The 14,672-nt window shown below is 31.3% G+C and overlaps 1 protein-coding gene across 1 annotated transcript; it reads right to left on the bottom strand.

Annotated features, from left to right (window-relative positions):
• Positions 1–9,892: 9,892 nt before the first annotated feature.
• Positions 9,893–11,275, bottom strand: LOC149194105 (aspartic proteinase CDR1-like). Its single transcript, XM_089407547.1, has one exon. It carries the CDS (start codon positions 11,273–11,275, stop codon positions 9,893–9,895), a length of 1,383 nt encoding a protein of 460 aa, XP_089263673.1.
• Between the last annotated feature and the right edge of the window lie 3,397 nt (positions 11,276–14,672).

Consider the following 14,672-nt stretch of genomic DNA (forward strand, 5'->3'; position numbering starts at 1 on the left):
TGCCACCAAAGGGAACTAACCCAATCACAGACCCTGATTAGATCTACTGTCGTTGGGAGTGTCTAGTTCCTACGGGTTTTAAAGGATCCCTTAAACTATTATAGGTGTTGAAAGATTGCTTCTTGGAGGAAGACTTCAATTAAATCAACAAAAGAAACATCTAACCTATATGTATCAAGTCCTATATACACTGATTCTACCTAATTTCGCTAGTTCTACCTATTCTAATCTATCCTGCAAGAGCATAATATAAAATATTAAACATCATATATAGATTCCAAGTCCAAATGAATCAATTACTGAACTAACCAATGAACATGATTGTATTTAAGCTTAATTGCAATATAATTATTCATACAAGAATACACATTTTTGTTCCAACAAATAAAAATTGCAAATGATGTTTAATATAGCTTTGAATCGGAGACCACTCATGAGTTAACCATGATAACAAATTCTATTCGAATAACCAAGACTATTCATAATCTATATATTATCATTGTGCGCAAAAACAAAACAGATATACCCTCATGCCATTCAGAACACACTAATTCCAAACATAAATGAAAAAGGAAAATGAATCTGAAAAAAGGCTTCTTCTTGACTGAAACAGTCTTCTTTATTAGCATAATAAAATCGACCCCTCTTCTGCCAAAAAAAAAGTCGTTTACCCATATCCAGAGGTAATACTTATGCAATAAGACCAATGATCCTCGGTCTTCCATGACTTTCCACCTTCCTGTTATTTTCAATATACAAATTAAAATATACAAACACAGAATGGTCAATGAAACCGTTGACACGTCGAGGCCACCTTTGCTAGAGAATTTTATTTCCTGGAGGAAAGGAATGGATGCTGATGGAAAGAAGAATGGCTGTAAGCCATCTCTTCACACCTATATTGACTGAACATTATTCCCTCTTATTTCCTGGAGGCAAATGAAGACACTGCACTCATCATCGAACATCTGGCATGATTTATGGTGTATCTGGAGGTAGCAAAAGCTTGATGGATCTACACTGTCAGGAGTACCTTCACTTAACATAGAGTGTGCCTCCATTTTGCACTGCGACAGTTCCATATCCCTTTCTTGCAGAGGGTGTCTTTGTGATATCGACATTGGTGGTGCAGAGCTGTCATCTAGAGTCCCGAGAGCGACATAAGGACTCTTATACCAACATCTGATCTGATTCCTATCTTCTTGGAATTTTAGGACATCCCACCCCATTCTGTCCCAAAGCCACGACACATGGAAGCGAACATGCAACTGGTAGAGGTATCATGTGGACTAGGCATGTTGTTCCTATGATGATCATTCAAAGGCTATGTTACTTTCTCAAATTTTATTACCACCTCATGATCCCTTTTCATCTTTCATTGCAGCCCTTCGTGATGCTTATTCATCAGCTCACCAACTTCGCTTTTCTTCTCTTGGTCCTCACCTGCAGAAATAATTAACATTAGCTATGATTATGAGAGATATGATAGAAATACCCAGAAATAAACCTTACCTTCATTAAAACATTCATAAAGAGACAAAATCTGTAACAAGGAGCTCTATGAGTCCTTTGGGCTTTAAGTCTCGAGAGAGCGCGGTGATCTTTATTTGGTCACGACACAATGATGTCTCCAAACATGGTAGGCGATGGGGAATTGATGATTAAAGAAAAACAGATAGCCATGCGATGAAATGGTTAAAATATTTCGGCACGGTGGGGATGCATCTCCTTCGAATTTTGTTTTCACTTATTCAAGTTTGGTATTGTGAACTAAGAACCCTCAAGGAATTTCCCTAAAATATAGAATTCAGGCATCAGGAGAAGCATCAGGGGAAGCGATCACATGACGATCTCAGACTCCCACTATCTTAGGCGAGGTTTCAACATTGAACATGATTCAACCTTCAGGAACCTCTAGGTTGACTCCATGAATTATAGTTTCAAGTATTTTGTGACACTCTTCAGGCATGCACAGTCACAACTTCCATTTTAATCTCAAAACATAGTGCAACCATAATTATTAAACCATTGAACCATTAAGCTTTGAAGACATAATTCCATATGACAACTCCAGTTATCATTCAAAGAAATGAAAGAAGAAACTTCTTACAAGAACCATTCAAATTTTTCCCTAGAGCAGGATTTAATAGGGTGATGGTTGTGGCTGCAACAAACTCTAAAAGTGTTGTTCCGTGGAGGGAACAACAGCTGTTCCTTGGAGGGAACAACAAAAACATTCCAAAAAGGTGTTGTTCCTTTTAGGTAACAACAGTTGTTCCCTAGAGGGAACAACAAAAGCACTCCAAAATGGTTGTGGCTACAACACTATGGTAAACTTAATTTCATAAGAGATAGAATCAAGGTGATTGAATAACTTTTCAAACTCCATTTTGGTCCATTTCACATTTATGCCATCAATGAATCTCTTCCACAAGGCTAGATCTAAAGGGTATGATTCAAGGGGTTTATTCTTGAAGTTTTCCATGAATAAGTTTACAACAATTGGTGATAGAGGTGATCCCATTGTAACCCCTGAAATTTCCTCATAATAGTTTCCTTGGAAATTAAAAAATGTGGACCGTAGATAAATCTCAATTAGATTTGTTGTTTCAAGGTTAGTAACCTCCTTACTAACTTGGACGATTTCATCTAAAGGAATCTTGGTAAACAAAGACACCATGTCAAAACTTACTAAGATGCCATCTAAATTAAGAGTTTCATTTTTTATAAGTTTTAAAGATTCATTAGAATATTTAATAAAAGAGGCGGTGTTTCTATTAAGTGGCTTAAGGATAAAAAGTGTGGACAAAGGCGGGGAAACATCAACAGAAGCTGAGACTATTAACCTCCAAGCAGAGGAATTACAGGATTGTTTTAGAAGTAGGTCACTTCATCTAGGGCCACATTCATGAGAGGAGATGGAATTTTATATACAGACTATTTTTTCGAGAAAGGAGAACCAAGAGATGGACTCTTCTGATGATAATCAATCATGAGGTTGCGAATTTCATGACACAGAAAAGACTTAAAATAAATTCTCCTATAGCCAATATTTTGTATCATTTCCCCCCTAGAATTTTATTATGATGTACACCATGAGGCCATCCTTTAGACAATTCTCAACCTATATCCAAGTCCATTGGCAATGAGGCTTTGAGTTCAAACTATTCTCAAATCCAATGAAAATTCCCATTTTATTTTTGATGGATTTAAGGATGATTTCTTCGAAAAGTAAAAGGGGAAACCTAGGGAGGATAGCCCAAGCTCTAATGGAATCCACCAACTCCTTTAATGGGTCAAAATTAACACACTATGATTTAAAGAGAGCCTTTCCTTGCCCTAAGACCACGAGGCACCCAAAATTATGTTGTGACTCTTCTATGTATGAAATGTGAATGTTATCCAACCTCAAGGAATAAAGTGATAAGAGTGTAAGTAGTCAATAAGAGGTTTCCATGATTCTGAGAGCCATCTACCAATGGCTAAAATATTGATTGGGATACCACTAAAATTCCTAGTTAAGGTTTTCCCTGACAAACCAAAAATATTAGAAAGTGGGGTATCCTTCCCCATGAGAAAGCTTGTCTGGACTTATCTACTCCTATAGCGAAATATTTTCTTTATTCTTGTAGAGTCTTCAACCCTCTCAGAAATTGAGGATGTTGAGCCATCAGGGTTAGGAAGGGAGGAAGGAGCACTACGCTATAACTATGATATAGGGAAGTGTGAGGGAGAAGGTGTAGCTAGAAGATTAGAGTAGGAACACTTTCCTTTTATGCAAATGGGGAGAAGACACATATAAACTAGATGTGAGAGGAGGTAAAGTCGAGAGAGAAAAAATAAAAAGACAACAATATTCAATTCACTATTAAGATATGAATATGAGGCTTGAAATCGGGTTTGATGTGTATTCCACCTCATTTCCCCCATAGTCCATGTCACCTCAGCATAACCCTCAGCAAGATGACAAATGAAGCTAGTGGGACATAAAATTATTGCATAAGAAAGAGAAATTATTTTAGAAAACCCATCTAAACCCATGTATTATTTAAGATACTGAAATATAGTTCTATGGAATTGAAAATAGTATATATTCTTTAAAAGAAAATTCTAAGGATGGAAAATATAATATAAGTAAAGATTTCTAAGAAGTAAAAATGTAAATAAAGAGAAACAACATGGAATGATGAGAAAAATGGTTTTAGTCATTGGAACTGTAATGTAATTTATATATGTGATTTAGGTTGTGAGTTTACTATTATGATTAAGGGAAAAGCAATTTAATTGATATAAAACAAAGTTATTCACATCTCTAATTATCTAGCAAAGGGGACGAAAACAATGGGTGGTTATGATTCCAAGAGAGAATAATGAGAAAGAGATTTAGGGACCCAAAGGGTCAAAATACAAAAACATTCATATTTTATTATATCATGTCCTTGTCCTAGTTTATGTAAAATGAAAATTAAATTTGGGGAGACCCACCACTCTAATTGAGGAGAACTTCCTAAAGTGACAAGATGCTTGTTGAAACAATTCATACACAACTCTTATATTTGGTGACTTGTCCACTTTTTCTTATCATTCATTATATTCATGATTCCATTATGATTCAAGTTACCCAGAAAGAAAAAGAAAACAAAAAATGAAAAGAAATCACACATGCATATCTTTGATTTTGTTGGTTATCTCATTCTTAATTATATCACTTCACATACTCTTTACCATTGTTATTTGGTTAGTGGGTCATACATCATTTGTATAAGATGTGTCTAATTTTTCTATAACAAAAGCCATCGTTCCAACTATTAGATTTGGTGAGTTGTCCACTTTTTCTTATCATTCATTATATTCATGATTCCATTATGATTCAAGTTACACAGAAAGGAAAAAAACAAAAAATGAAAAGAAATCACACTTACATATCTTTGATTTTGTTGATTATCTCATTCTTAATTATATCACTTCACATACACTTTACCATTGTTATTTGGTTAGTGGGTCATACATCCTTTGTATAAGATGTGTCTAATTTTTCCATAACAAAAGCAAACGTTCCAAGAATATTCCAAAAAAATGTTCCAAAGACTTTTGAAAATGTCGCTACTTCTTAATAAAATTGTTATTGAAACTATCTTCATCAATATGCTTTTGTTTTTTTATAGAATGAGGTGTGGTACCCTATTAGGTTACATTATGGGTAGACTTCCCCTCATGTACGGCTTCAATAAAATAAGTACCGCATCCATATTTTAGTTAAAGAGGTACAAGATCCATATGAGTGGGTTTATAGGGTTACCTCGACCTTGACAAAAGTTTTCTTTTACTTTACTTTCAAAAAGGGTCAACAGGTCTCCATAATGCCTATCTACGATCCCATGATGTGCTACCAAAACCTTGTCCTTTTTGCTTAATGATAGGGTGATCTCTTTAATATTGAGTGTAACTAACTACATTACCCCATTTGGGTTCAACTAATACCTGAGGTTCTTAATACAATTTTAAAATTTCGCAGATTAATGTATATCTTTTAATCTATACCTTCTTTAACAATTAGTATGCTACACACTCCATTTTTACTTTAATTCATCGTATGCTACACACCCCATCTTTACTTTAATTCATGCGCTCAAAAGAGTATTTGCAATCGTATTAACATAAAATTGATTGAAATTTAAAGAAACAAGTGCTACTTAAGATTGACTTAATGTCATTATACTATGCATAGTATATTAACCTTTCAAACCCGAATTTTCATTATCAAATCCCAAACCATAAGGTTAGGTATTATCGTATCTTATGTAAGTTGATTCCTCTAATACTATCATAAGAGTTTCATCTTCTCAAACACTTGAAAAATTAAAGTTCTAGGAAATGGATTCCAATAACGAAGAAAATGATATGCTTTGTATGGGAAAGCGTTTTTTAAGAAAGACTAGTGTATTGTCAACATTAATGGAGTTTTCGTTGTTCATATATAAGGGAAGAATTATATGTATGAGAAATTTTATGAAGCAAAGAAGAATGCATTTGACAATGTAATTTTATTTTTATAATTAAAATTATATGATATTTTACTTTGGAAGAAAATAAAATTTCCTAGGATCATATATGTACTTGAATGAGTGTGTTTTAATAATAATGTTTAAAAATTTTAACTAAGAAAAAGGCTATAATTGAGAATTGATTAGATATCTCAAAAAAGTTAAAAAAAAAATTATATAATAAATGTATTTTTTATTTTTCCTGGGTTAAGATTTGTTTTAAAGGTAGTTATATTTTTTTTTTTTTTTCAATTTAATAAAAAAAAAGTCACTTCCATATGTTTAAGAATTTAATTCCATTATTTTGTATTTATGACATTGAATTCTTATCTTTTATTACTTTAAGATATTTTTCTTGTTACATGTTTTTTTTAAATATATATATTTAAATCATATTAATTCTTTTTATAACTAATAATTTAAAATAAACAATGTTATCATTTATTTTATATTTATAAAATTATTTAATCATGGTAATTTGAAATGTATCATATTTTAATTTTTACTCAATTTACTAGTCATTAAGTTTATATGACTGAACTACTAGTCCTAGAGAATTGGCAAATTTATTGGAATACACAATGATACAAAAAATCCAACCAATGAAGTGTGTATGTGTTTTTACCTAATTATAAGAGATCTCATTTAAGTAAGGTATTTGAGATTACAATTGGTGAATCCAAGTTTCAAGCTCCCATTTAAATAATTGTAAAGGATCTCATTTAAGTAAGGTATTTGAGATTACAATTGGCCAATCCAAGTTTTAAGTTCTAATTGGACTAATATAACATACTTATATTAAATTTGAGACTCCATTAGTATAAATGTGTTTTTCAATTTTTGAGTAGCTAGAATGCCTTTGTTTTTTAAATTTACTATTGAAGAATATTAATTTTAATCTTATAGCTTTATTTATAATGATGATAATTATGGTTTAATCTTATAATTTTGTTTAAATAATGATGAGTGTGGTTAAGTTTACTGATTTTTAAAGAAATTTATTTCAATATCACCATAGTTTCATAAGTTGGATATTTTATAAGATATTGCTTTTCATTCAAGTTACAAAAATGAGAGATTTCATAAAAATTGTGTATAATTTTTTAAAAATTTATTTTTATTTTACCCATACTAATTAATTTTTATTTTATTCATATAACATTATTCTTAAAAAATAAAATATGCAAATTAACCCAAAAGGAAAGACAATAAATCAACAAACCAAGCTCTTAAATTATTGGATAGAGATTTTACTTAGAGAGATATTTTATTTGATTGATTCTATATGCAACATAATAAAAAGCTATTTTAAACTTAAATCAAATAAATTTATTAAATTTAGAAATTATAACATTTTAGGCCAGGAAAAAAGAGAATTTAAACTAATTTATAGTTATTTTCTTGTTTATATTTATTTTTACTTAATAAATTGAAAGAAATTTATTTTGCCAAAATATTGTGTAAAGCAATGCACTTTGAAAGAAATAAATGTTAAGATTCAGTGTTGTTAAACTTTTTAAATCAATAATTTATATAATTTTGTTTTAAATTAAAAAAATCATGTGATGAAAGCTAGTCTCATTGTACTATCAAATCAAGTTTCTTTATAAAAAAATAATTCTTTTTACATGGTTGATAGTAGATTAGAAAACAATCAGTAATAACATTATTTTAAAAGAAATATGTAAATTAACCCAAAATGGAAAACAATAAACCAACAAAAACAAATTGGGAAAGCATGTAGATTAACCCAAAAGAGAAAACTGTAAACCAACAAAACAGCTGGGAAAGCATTGGATAGAAAGTTTACTTTAGCGAGTTTTCATTTGATTCATTCAATATGCAAGATAGTAATGAAACACATAAATGAGAAACTTAATCAAATAAATATATTAAATTTACAATTACAAAATTTTAAGAAAAAAGTTATAATTTAAATTATTTTATAAAAGTTTTCTACTTTATATTGATTCTTAAATAGCAAATTAAAAGAAATTTATTTCCTGTCAAAATATTATGTAAATCAAAGCAATGTGATGGAAATAGGTATCAAGAACTAGTGTTATTAAACTTTTGAAACTAATGATTTATATGCCTTTGTTTTGAAAGAAAGAAAATCCTATAAAGTAATGAAAGCTAGAATCATTGTACTATCAATTCAAATTTATTTATAAAAATATAATCTCTTCTTTACATGGTTGATAGTATGTTTGTTAACAAAATTTTTATTATCATATAGAGAGACGAGGAAGACTTATTATCATATACATAGTAAATTAAAATAATTTTTCCTGTCCAAATATGATATAAATCAAAGCAATTTGATAGAAATAAATATCAGAAACTAGTGTTATTAAACTTTTCAAACCAATGATTTATATGTCTTTGTTTTAAAAGAAAACAAATTCCTATAATGTAATAAAAACTAAGGTCATTGTACTATCAATTTAAATTTATTTATGGGAATTTTTTTTTTTTTTTACATTGTTGATTGTTAATAGTGTGTTTGTTAACTAAATTTTTATTATCATATACAAAGACCAGGAAGACTTACTTAAATGTCAAACCAATAACTACTAAAACTTATATCAAAATCTAAGCATCTATGTTAATGGCCGGTAGGTTTGAGGTTTGTTATCTTAAAGTAAATAAAATACCAATTTTTTCCTAAATTTTATTAAAAATTATACCAAGATCTAACATTTACAAATTTGGTTCAAACGAGTACTGCTAAATATTTTTCAAAAGAACACATGAATAAACAAAAAGAGACTAGTCGAAGTGAAAGTTGGGCGACAGAATAAAATGAAGTACTCTGCTTGCACAAATATGAAGAGGAAAAATGCCCATGCTTTATAGTGAATTTTATGTATTATTATTATTATGTAACTGATAGATTGATATTATAGCTTCCGGTAGCTAAACTTGAATAGACCAAGAGATATAAGTCTGATCTCATATAGTCACTATTAAAACTATATGTTGACCTTGTCGTTAAGTGAAGATAATACATCCAGATCTCTGAAAAATACAGAATATACTGAAAGATGAATGAGAGGGATTAGCCAAGGGGCCTAGAGTTTTGAATATAAATTGGTTATATGTAGATTTTTCATGAGAATATACCTTGCCTTTGTCATGCATCAAGCTAACATCTTCCTACCTTTCGTAATATGTTTTCCTGACCATTAGATCAAGCTGCGAATTTCTGAATTCGGTTTTAATATTGAATCCATGAGTTAAAAAAATTGTGAAGTCCCTTCTCATATGTTTCTGAAAAATTCACAAATCTAACAAATCTGAAGTGGGACATCTCATCCATTTTGCGATGGAAATAAATGTATTACTGATAAATCAATTATGAATAACAAAGATGCTCACTCCATGAAAATTTTGAGAGCCAGAATATGGGAAAATGTCATTTCCATTTAACCAAAGACTCTCCGCAATAAAATTATTAGCAAACAAACCAATTACATCACAGCTGATCAAAGCACCATCATGCCTGATGGTAATATGGAGCTTTGTCCAATTTCTCTAAAGTAGTGGCGACTATGTGAGGTACAAGAATATCCGAAGCACCAACATGAAACTAAAAGTAATCCATGGAAAAGCAATAAATTTGGGAACCTATGGAATTAGGCTGGGCAACAGAGTTGTGACTAGTAATCCATGTACTTAGCTTCACGTTTATTTCCTGTCACAAGATCGCCAGATTGAAACAGCTACTAATGCCGTTCAATATATTTTATTGGAAACTAGAATGCATTTATTAGAGATAAGATAATTCAGTCTAAATGCTGAGTCAATGACTCAGACCAAAAATAAGCAATTAAAGTCTACCTTCATTATTGAACTGAACAGTCAGCAGGAGCAAACCCAAGAAGAGATTGCTGCACGTCGTACTGAACGAAGAAATTTTGCTGCAGTAGATTCCCAATAATACTTGGCGCTGGTTCTGTAACGGGTCTGAGCCCCAGGCATCTCACGTCGTCCTCGATCTGCAGGATATAATTCTCTGGCGGCGGTCTAAATGTTTTGCCTCCTTCAAAAACAATTGAGAATTCAGGAAACTCCAATTCATTCACACCGGAAGTGTTGAAGCAGAGATCAAATTGCTGTGGAGACAACGTTGTAGCCATAGGATATGTAATTGTCACATTCATGGCCTCCAGTATTATTTTATAGGCCTCCTCTGGCAAATAGGTGACAGAAATCCCAGAGTCTATTATTGTGCCCCGGTTGCCAAATTCATCCAGCTCCCAAACATTGCTGGATATAGTTAGTTTCTCTCCGTTTATGCCGATTTCTTCGATACCCACGTAATAGAATGACGATCTGCCTTGCAGAATCGGAGTATATTGAATTGGTCCTCTTAATATCGAGGAGCCTGATTCTTCTATGATGTCTCCAAATACCAGAGAGCTCTTCACAGTGGTGGGCTCTAAATAGTCTCTTAGGCAGTAAGAGAATTTACCTCCATATAATCTGGCTGTTTGTGCTGCAAATGAATTAGGTCCTTGACCTAAACCCAACACGCCTCCTGATCCGGCCTCTCTGTGGCCTTGGTTCTCCATTCCGCATCCGATCAACACATTCTCTGCCCTCAGTGTCCTCCCAGATGTAGAACCCAATGTAATTGTATCATAGATATATGGACCTGTGGAGAAAGAGTCATCCATATAACTCTGGGTATATTTGCATGCCATTTTAGGGTTAATAGTGCATGATACTAGGGAAGAAAGGGCAGAGCATTCTCTAGAATAACAAGGTAAGTATGATAAAGATGAAGATCTGTCTGGATTGAAAAAGCTGCAATTCTGGCAGGGATTACAGTTCACCCAAATGAGATCGCTGCCGGTATCTGCTATAGGCAGGATTTTTTGAGGCGGAGTTCCAACATAGAGCTCTACGAAATAAAGAGCGGTTCCCAGAGTTGCACCAGAGGCTACTGGTATATTAGGTGCCAAGTTCGAACCTACTGGAGGGGCAGCAGGAGCCAAACTATCAGAATTGGAATTGTAGGGCACACGATGATGGGATCTTATTATCAAGGAGTCAAGGCCTATGAGCGCTCGAATGGCGAGGTGCCTGCTAGGGAAGTGGTTGTACAGGGGACTATGTATGGAATGACGGTGGATCAGCTTCATTTCCAACTTCAAGCCACCTCCATGTTGCAGAAGGATCAGAAGCAGAGGTAACATGAATACAAACAAATTATATTTCCCCATTGCTAAGCAATCACGTAAAACACTTTGGACAGATTACAGATCCTTTGTTCAGAGCTACCCAAATATGAAAGGTACAGTGGCTTTACATTGGTGAGTATATGTAAGCTCCATGCACTACATGGTAGTCATAAATATTGGATTCAGAGAACATAGATGCTTATAGATCTGATCTGAAATGGCCTCGGATTCAATGCATTCCATGTTTTCTGTTGCAACATTCATTAGGGTGTTATGGTTCATAAGGATAGTTAATGAGTTTGTGTGGTTAATTTTTGGGTGGTCATTCATGAGGTGATGAAGCTCTCACATTTAATGAATAACTAAAATGTTATGAGTTAATTAAGTTTTAATTTAATCCATAAATTAAATAGTAAAAGTTAATAAAATGTTAATTTCATTTAATATGTATTTATTATGAATGATCATTAATTAAGTTGGAAGGATTATTAATTAAGTTTTAATTTAGTCAATAAATTAAATAGTAAAAATTAATTAAGTGTTCATTTCATTTAATATGTACTTATCAATGATCATGGTCAAAGTTGAAATAATGGTTTGTTGGTCAAAACTGAAATAACGGATAGCCTGTCATGAAGCATGATTGAATTGTCATGAATGACACTTTTAGAACACGCTCCATATTGATGACTTTGATTAGGGATTAATATGTAATAATAATAAGTGAAGAGATATGTGATAATAATAGGGGGTAAAATTTAATTATTGAATTGAGTTAATATAATTGTTATATATTGGTACATATAAATGAATATCTAGTTGTTTTTAGTGATATTTTTTGGAAGTTTTTCTTGTGGGTTGTTCACATCTAATTTTTCTAAAAGCTTGCAAGAATTTATTGAAATTACAAGTTTGATGCGTAATCCTACACAATCTAAGTGTACTAGGGGTTTTTCAACGTGTTGAAACCATATATCCAGTCAAAAAGTCAATTTAAATAACACAAATCAAGAATTCAACTCAACGGAAATTGTATTTTGGCTATACAAGTTTTTTTAGGTTATAAAATTCAATTTATAAAAATAAAGTATATATATTTATATAAAATTTAATATTTAAATTATTAAAAAAAATAAAGTGAAAAAGAAACCAATTATTAAAATTATTATTATTTTTATTTACTCTTTATTAATATATGTATGAAAAGATTAACATTTTTTTTTAATTTTATTAAAATTAATATAAAATTAAAAGTATTAATTCAAATTATATGAGATTAATTTTAAAATTTAAAATTATATATCTATATATATATATAACCTTGTCTTAGAGTTAAGACTAATTTAGATTTTAAATTGTTGTATAAGATCTTTGTTTATGAGACAAAGTATTTAGCTAATTACTAAAATCCATGATTTTACTTGTGTTTATTTAAGAGGAAACACATTCTATCTTATGTCTATTTAGAAGGAAAAATATTCTCTTATCTATATAGTTTTATAATTTGAATATATGTCCATTGAGAGAAAACACATTCTCTCCTATGCCTATTTAGAAAGAAGCACATGTCCATTTAGAAGGAAGCACATAGTTAGATGAAATAATGATCATCTAACAAATGGAATGCTAAAATGCTATCACTTGAGAACTTAACCCCACACAAATCAATTGGTTTACACCTAATGTGCATGTCTGTATAAAACAAAACACTTTAAAGTGAAGGTGAGCACTTTAGACTTGGTGTTAAAATTACTGAGACATGCATACTCAGTGGCCTTATATTAAAATATTAGACCCACACAACCTCTCTCTCTCTCTCTCTCTCTCTCTCTCTATATATATATATATATATATATATATATATGTTCATAGGGTACATGAGTTGGAAAAGTGTATTGTTAAGGCATTATGTGCTATTGTTAGTTCAAACTATTGAACGACTTTATATGCTTATTAGTTAATGATGGTAGTGGTCAAATCAACCACATATCACATAAATGCAAAACTCTTATCAAGTTAGCCATTTCCAAAAAAAAAATTGGTATAACCATATAAAATAACTCGTTTGTATGGTTTGTAAATGTTCATAGGAATTAAAACATTTGCATCATAATACATTTAGCATTGGAAATATTTTAAATGATCATAAAAATAAACTAAATTATAATTTTATTTTAAATTAATATTATTATAAATAATTAAAAATATATATATGAGTTAAACATATATACTAAGATTTTTCACAATGAAGATTCACTTCATTTTATCATGGGATTCATAACTTGTAAATATACTTTGGTAGAATACCATGGGCCAAATGTCATGGCTTATCAATACCACATGTCCTAAAATCCATAATTCATTTCATAGTCAAAATATTTTTATGTTGTAAGGCATTCCCCTTTGAGAAGAGCTTCCCTCTTGCCTACCTGTCATTACTTTCCACCTTTGGATTATATGTTAGACAATTGAATTATGTTAAGTCATTCGATCGGGTAGCGAGGGGTGGGGACAAGTCATCTCGAAAGATTATGCCCTAGTGGAAACATTTGGAAACCAAGTATGAGCGACTGAGTAGAGGGAGGGATCGAGACATGCCATCATAATAGTAACACCCAAAGGAAGAGTGTCGGAACTCTCCGCATTATAATCGAGCAATGACCTAGAGGTTTAGTGAACTCAGAATATATCGTATGGAACAAAATGGTTCATCGTCGGGTTTTAATGGAACAGATGGAGCCCACCCATCTCCTTCCTAACCCGTCTATAAAATTTGGGGCACCTAGGCCACGTGTTGGGTTCTAAAGAATGAGACACATCAACAGATTATTTGAATTCTCCCTCTGTTGTTTAATTGCCCCTTATGAATGTTATCAGTGCTTGGCTTATACACACGTTGTGTATAGCACTAAGTGGAATCTTTTTACATATACATACTCAGTGTATAAAGATATTTACCAATGAAACAAGAACTATTACCTCAAAACGGGTACTCTAGCCCAAAAACCCTCAAAATACATGAAAAAATAGGCTGAAAACCAAAAGTGATGATGTTGGAATAGCATTTCTTTTTTTTGGTACATTTTCAACATTTTTTAATAATGATGTTAAAATTAAAATATCATGACTTTGAAACTCTTTAAATTTCCAACGATTTTCAAGCATGAACTTCAAAAAAAATACTTATAACTATTTTCAACCATAGCATTAAAGATAAAATATTCATGGCTTAGAAAAACATTAAAATATTGACAAATTTCAACCATGAAATTAAAACGAGAGATTATGACCACAAAAAAATTTCAAGTTTCTAAAATATTTCAAACATGACATTATGGAAACAATTTATGACTAATAAACCTTAAAAAATAAAAGAAAACAAAACAAAATTAACTTGTAAAAATAAAAAACCTAATATATATATATATATATATATATA

This window comes from Pinus tabuliformis, chromosome 2_2, assembly GCF_031772625.1.
Source record: "Pinus tabuliformis cultivar Carrire ecotype Pingquan chromosome 2_2, CPIR1, whole genome shotgun sequence".
Taxonomy (NCBI): Eukaryota; Viridiplantae; Streptophyta; class Pinopsida; order Pinales; family Pinaceae; genus Pinus; species Pinus tabuliformis.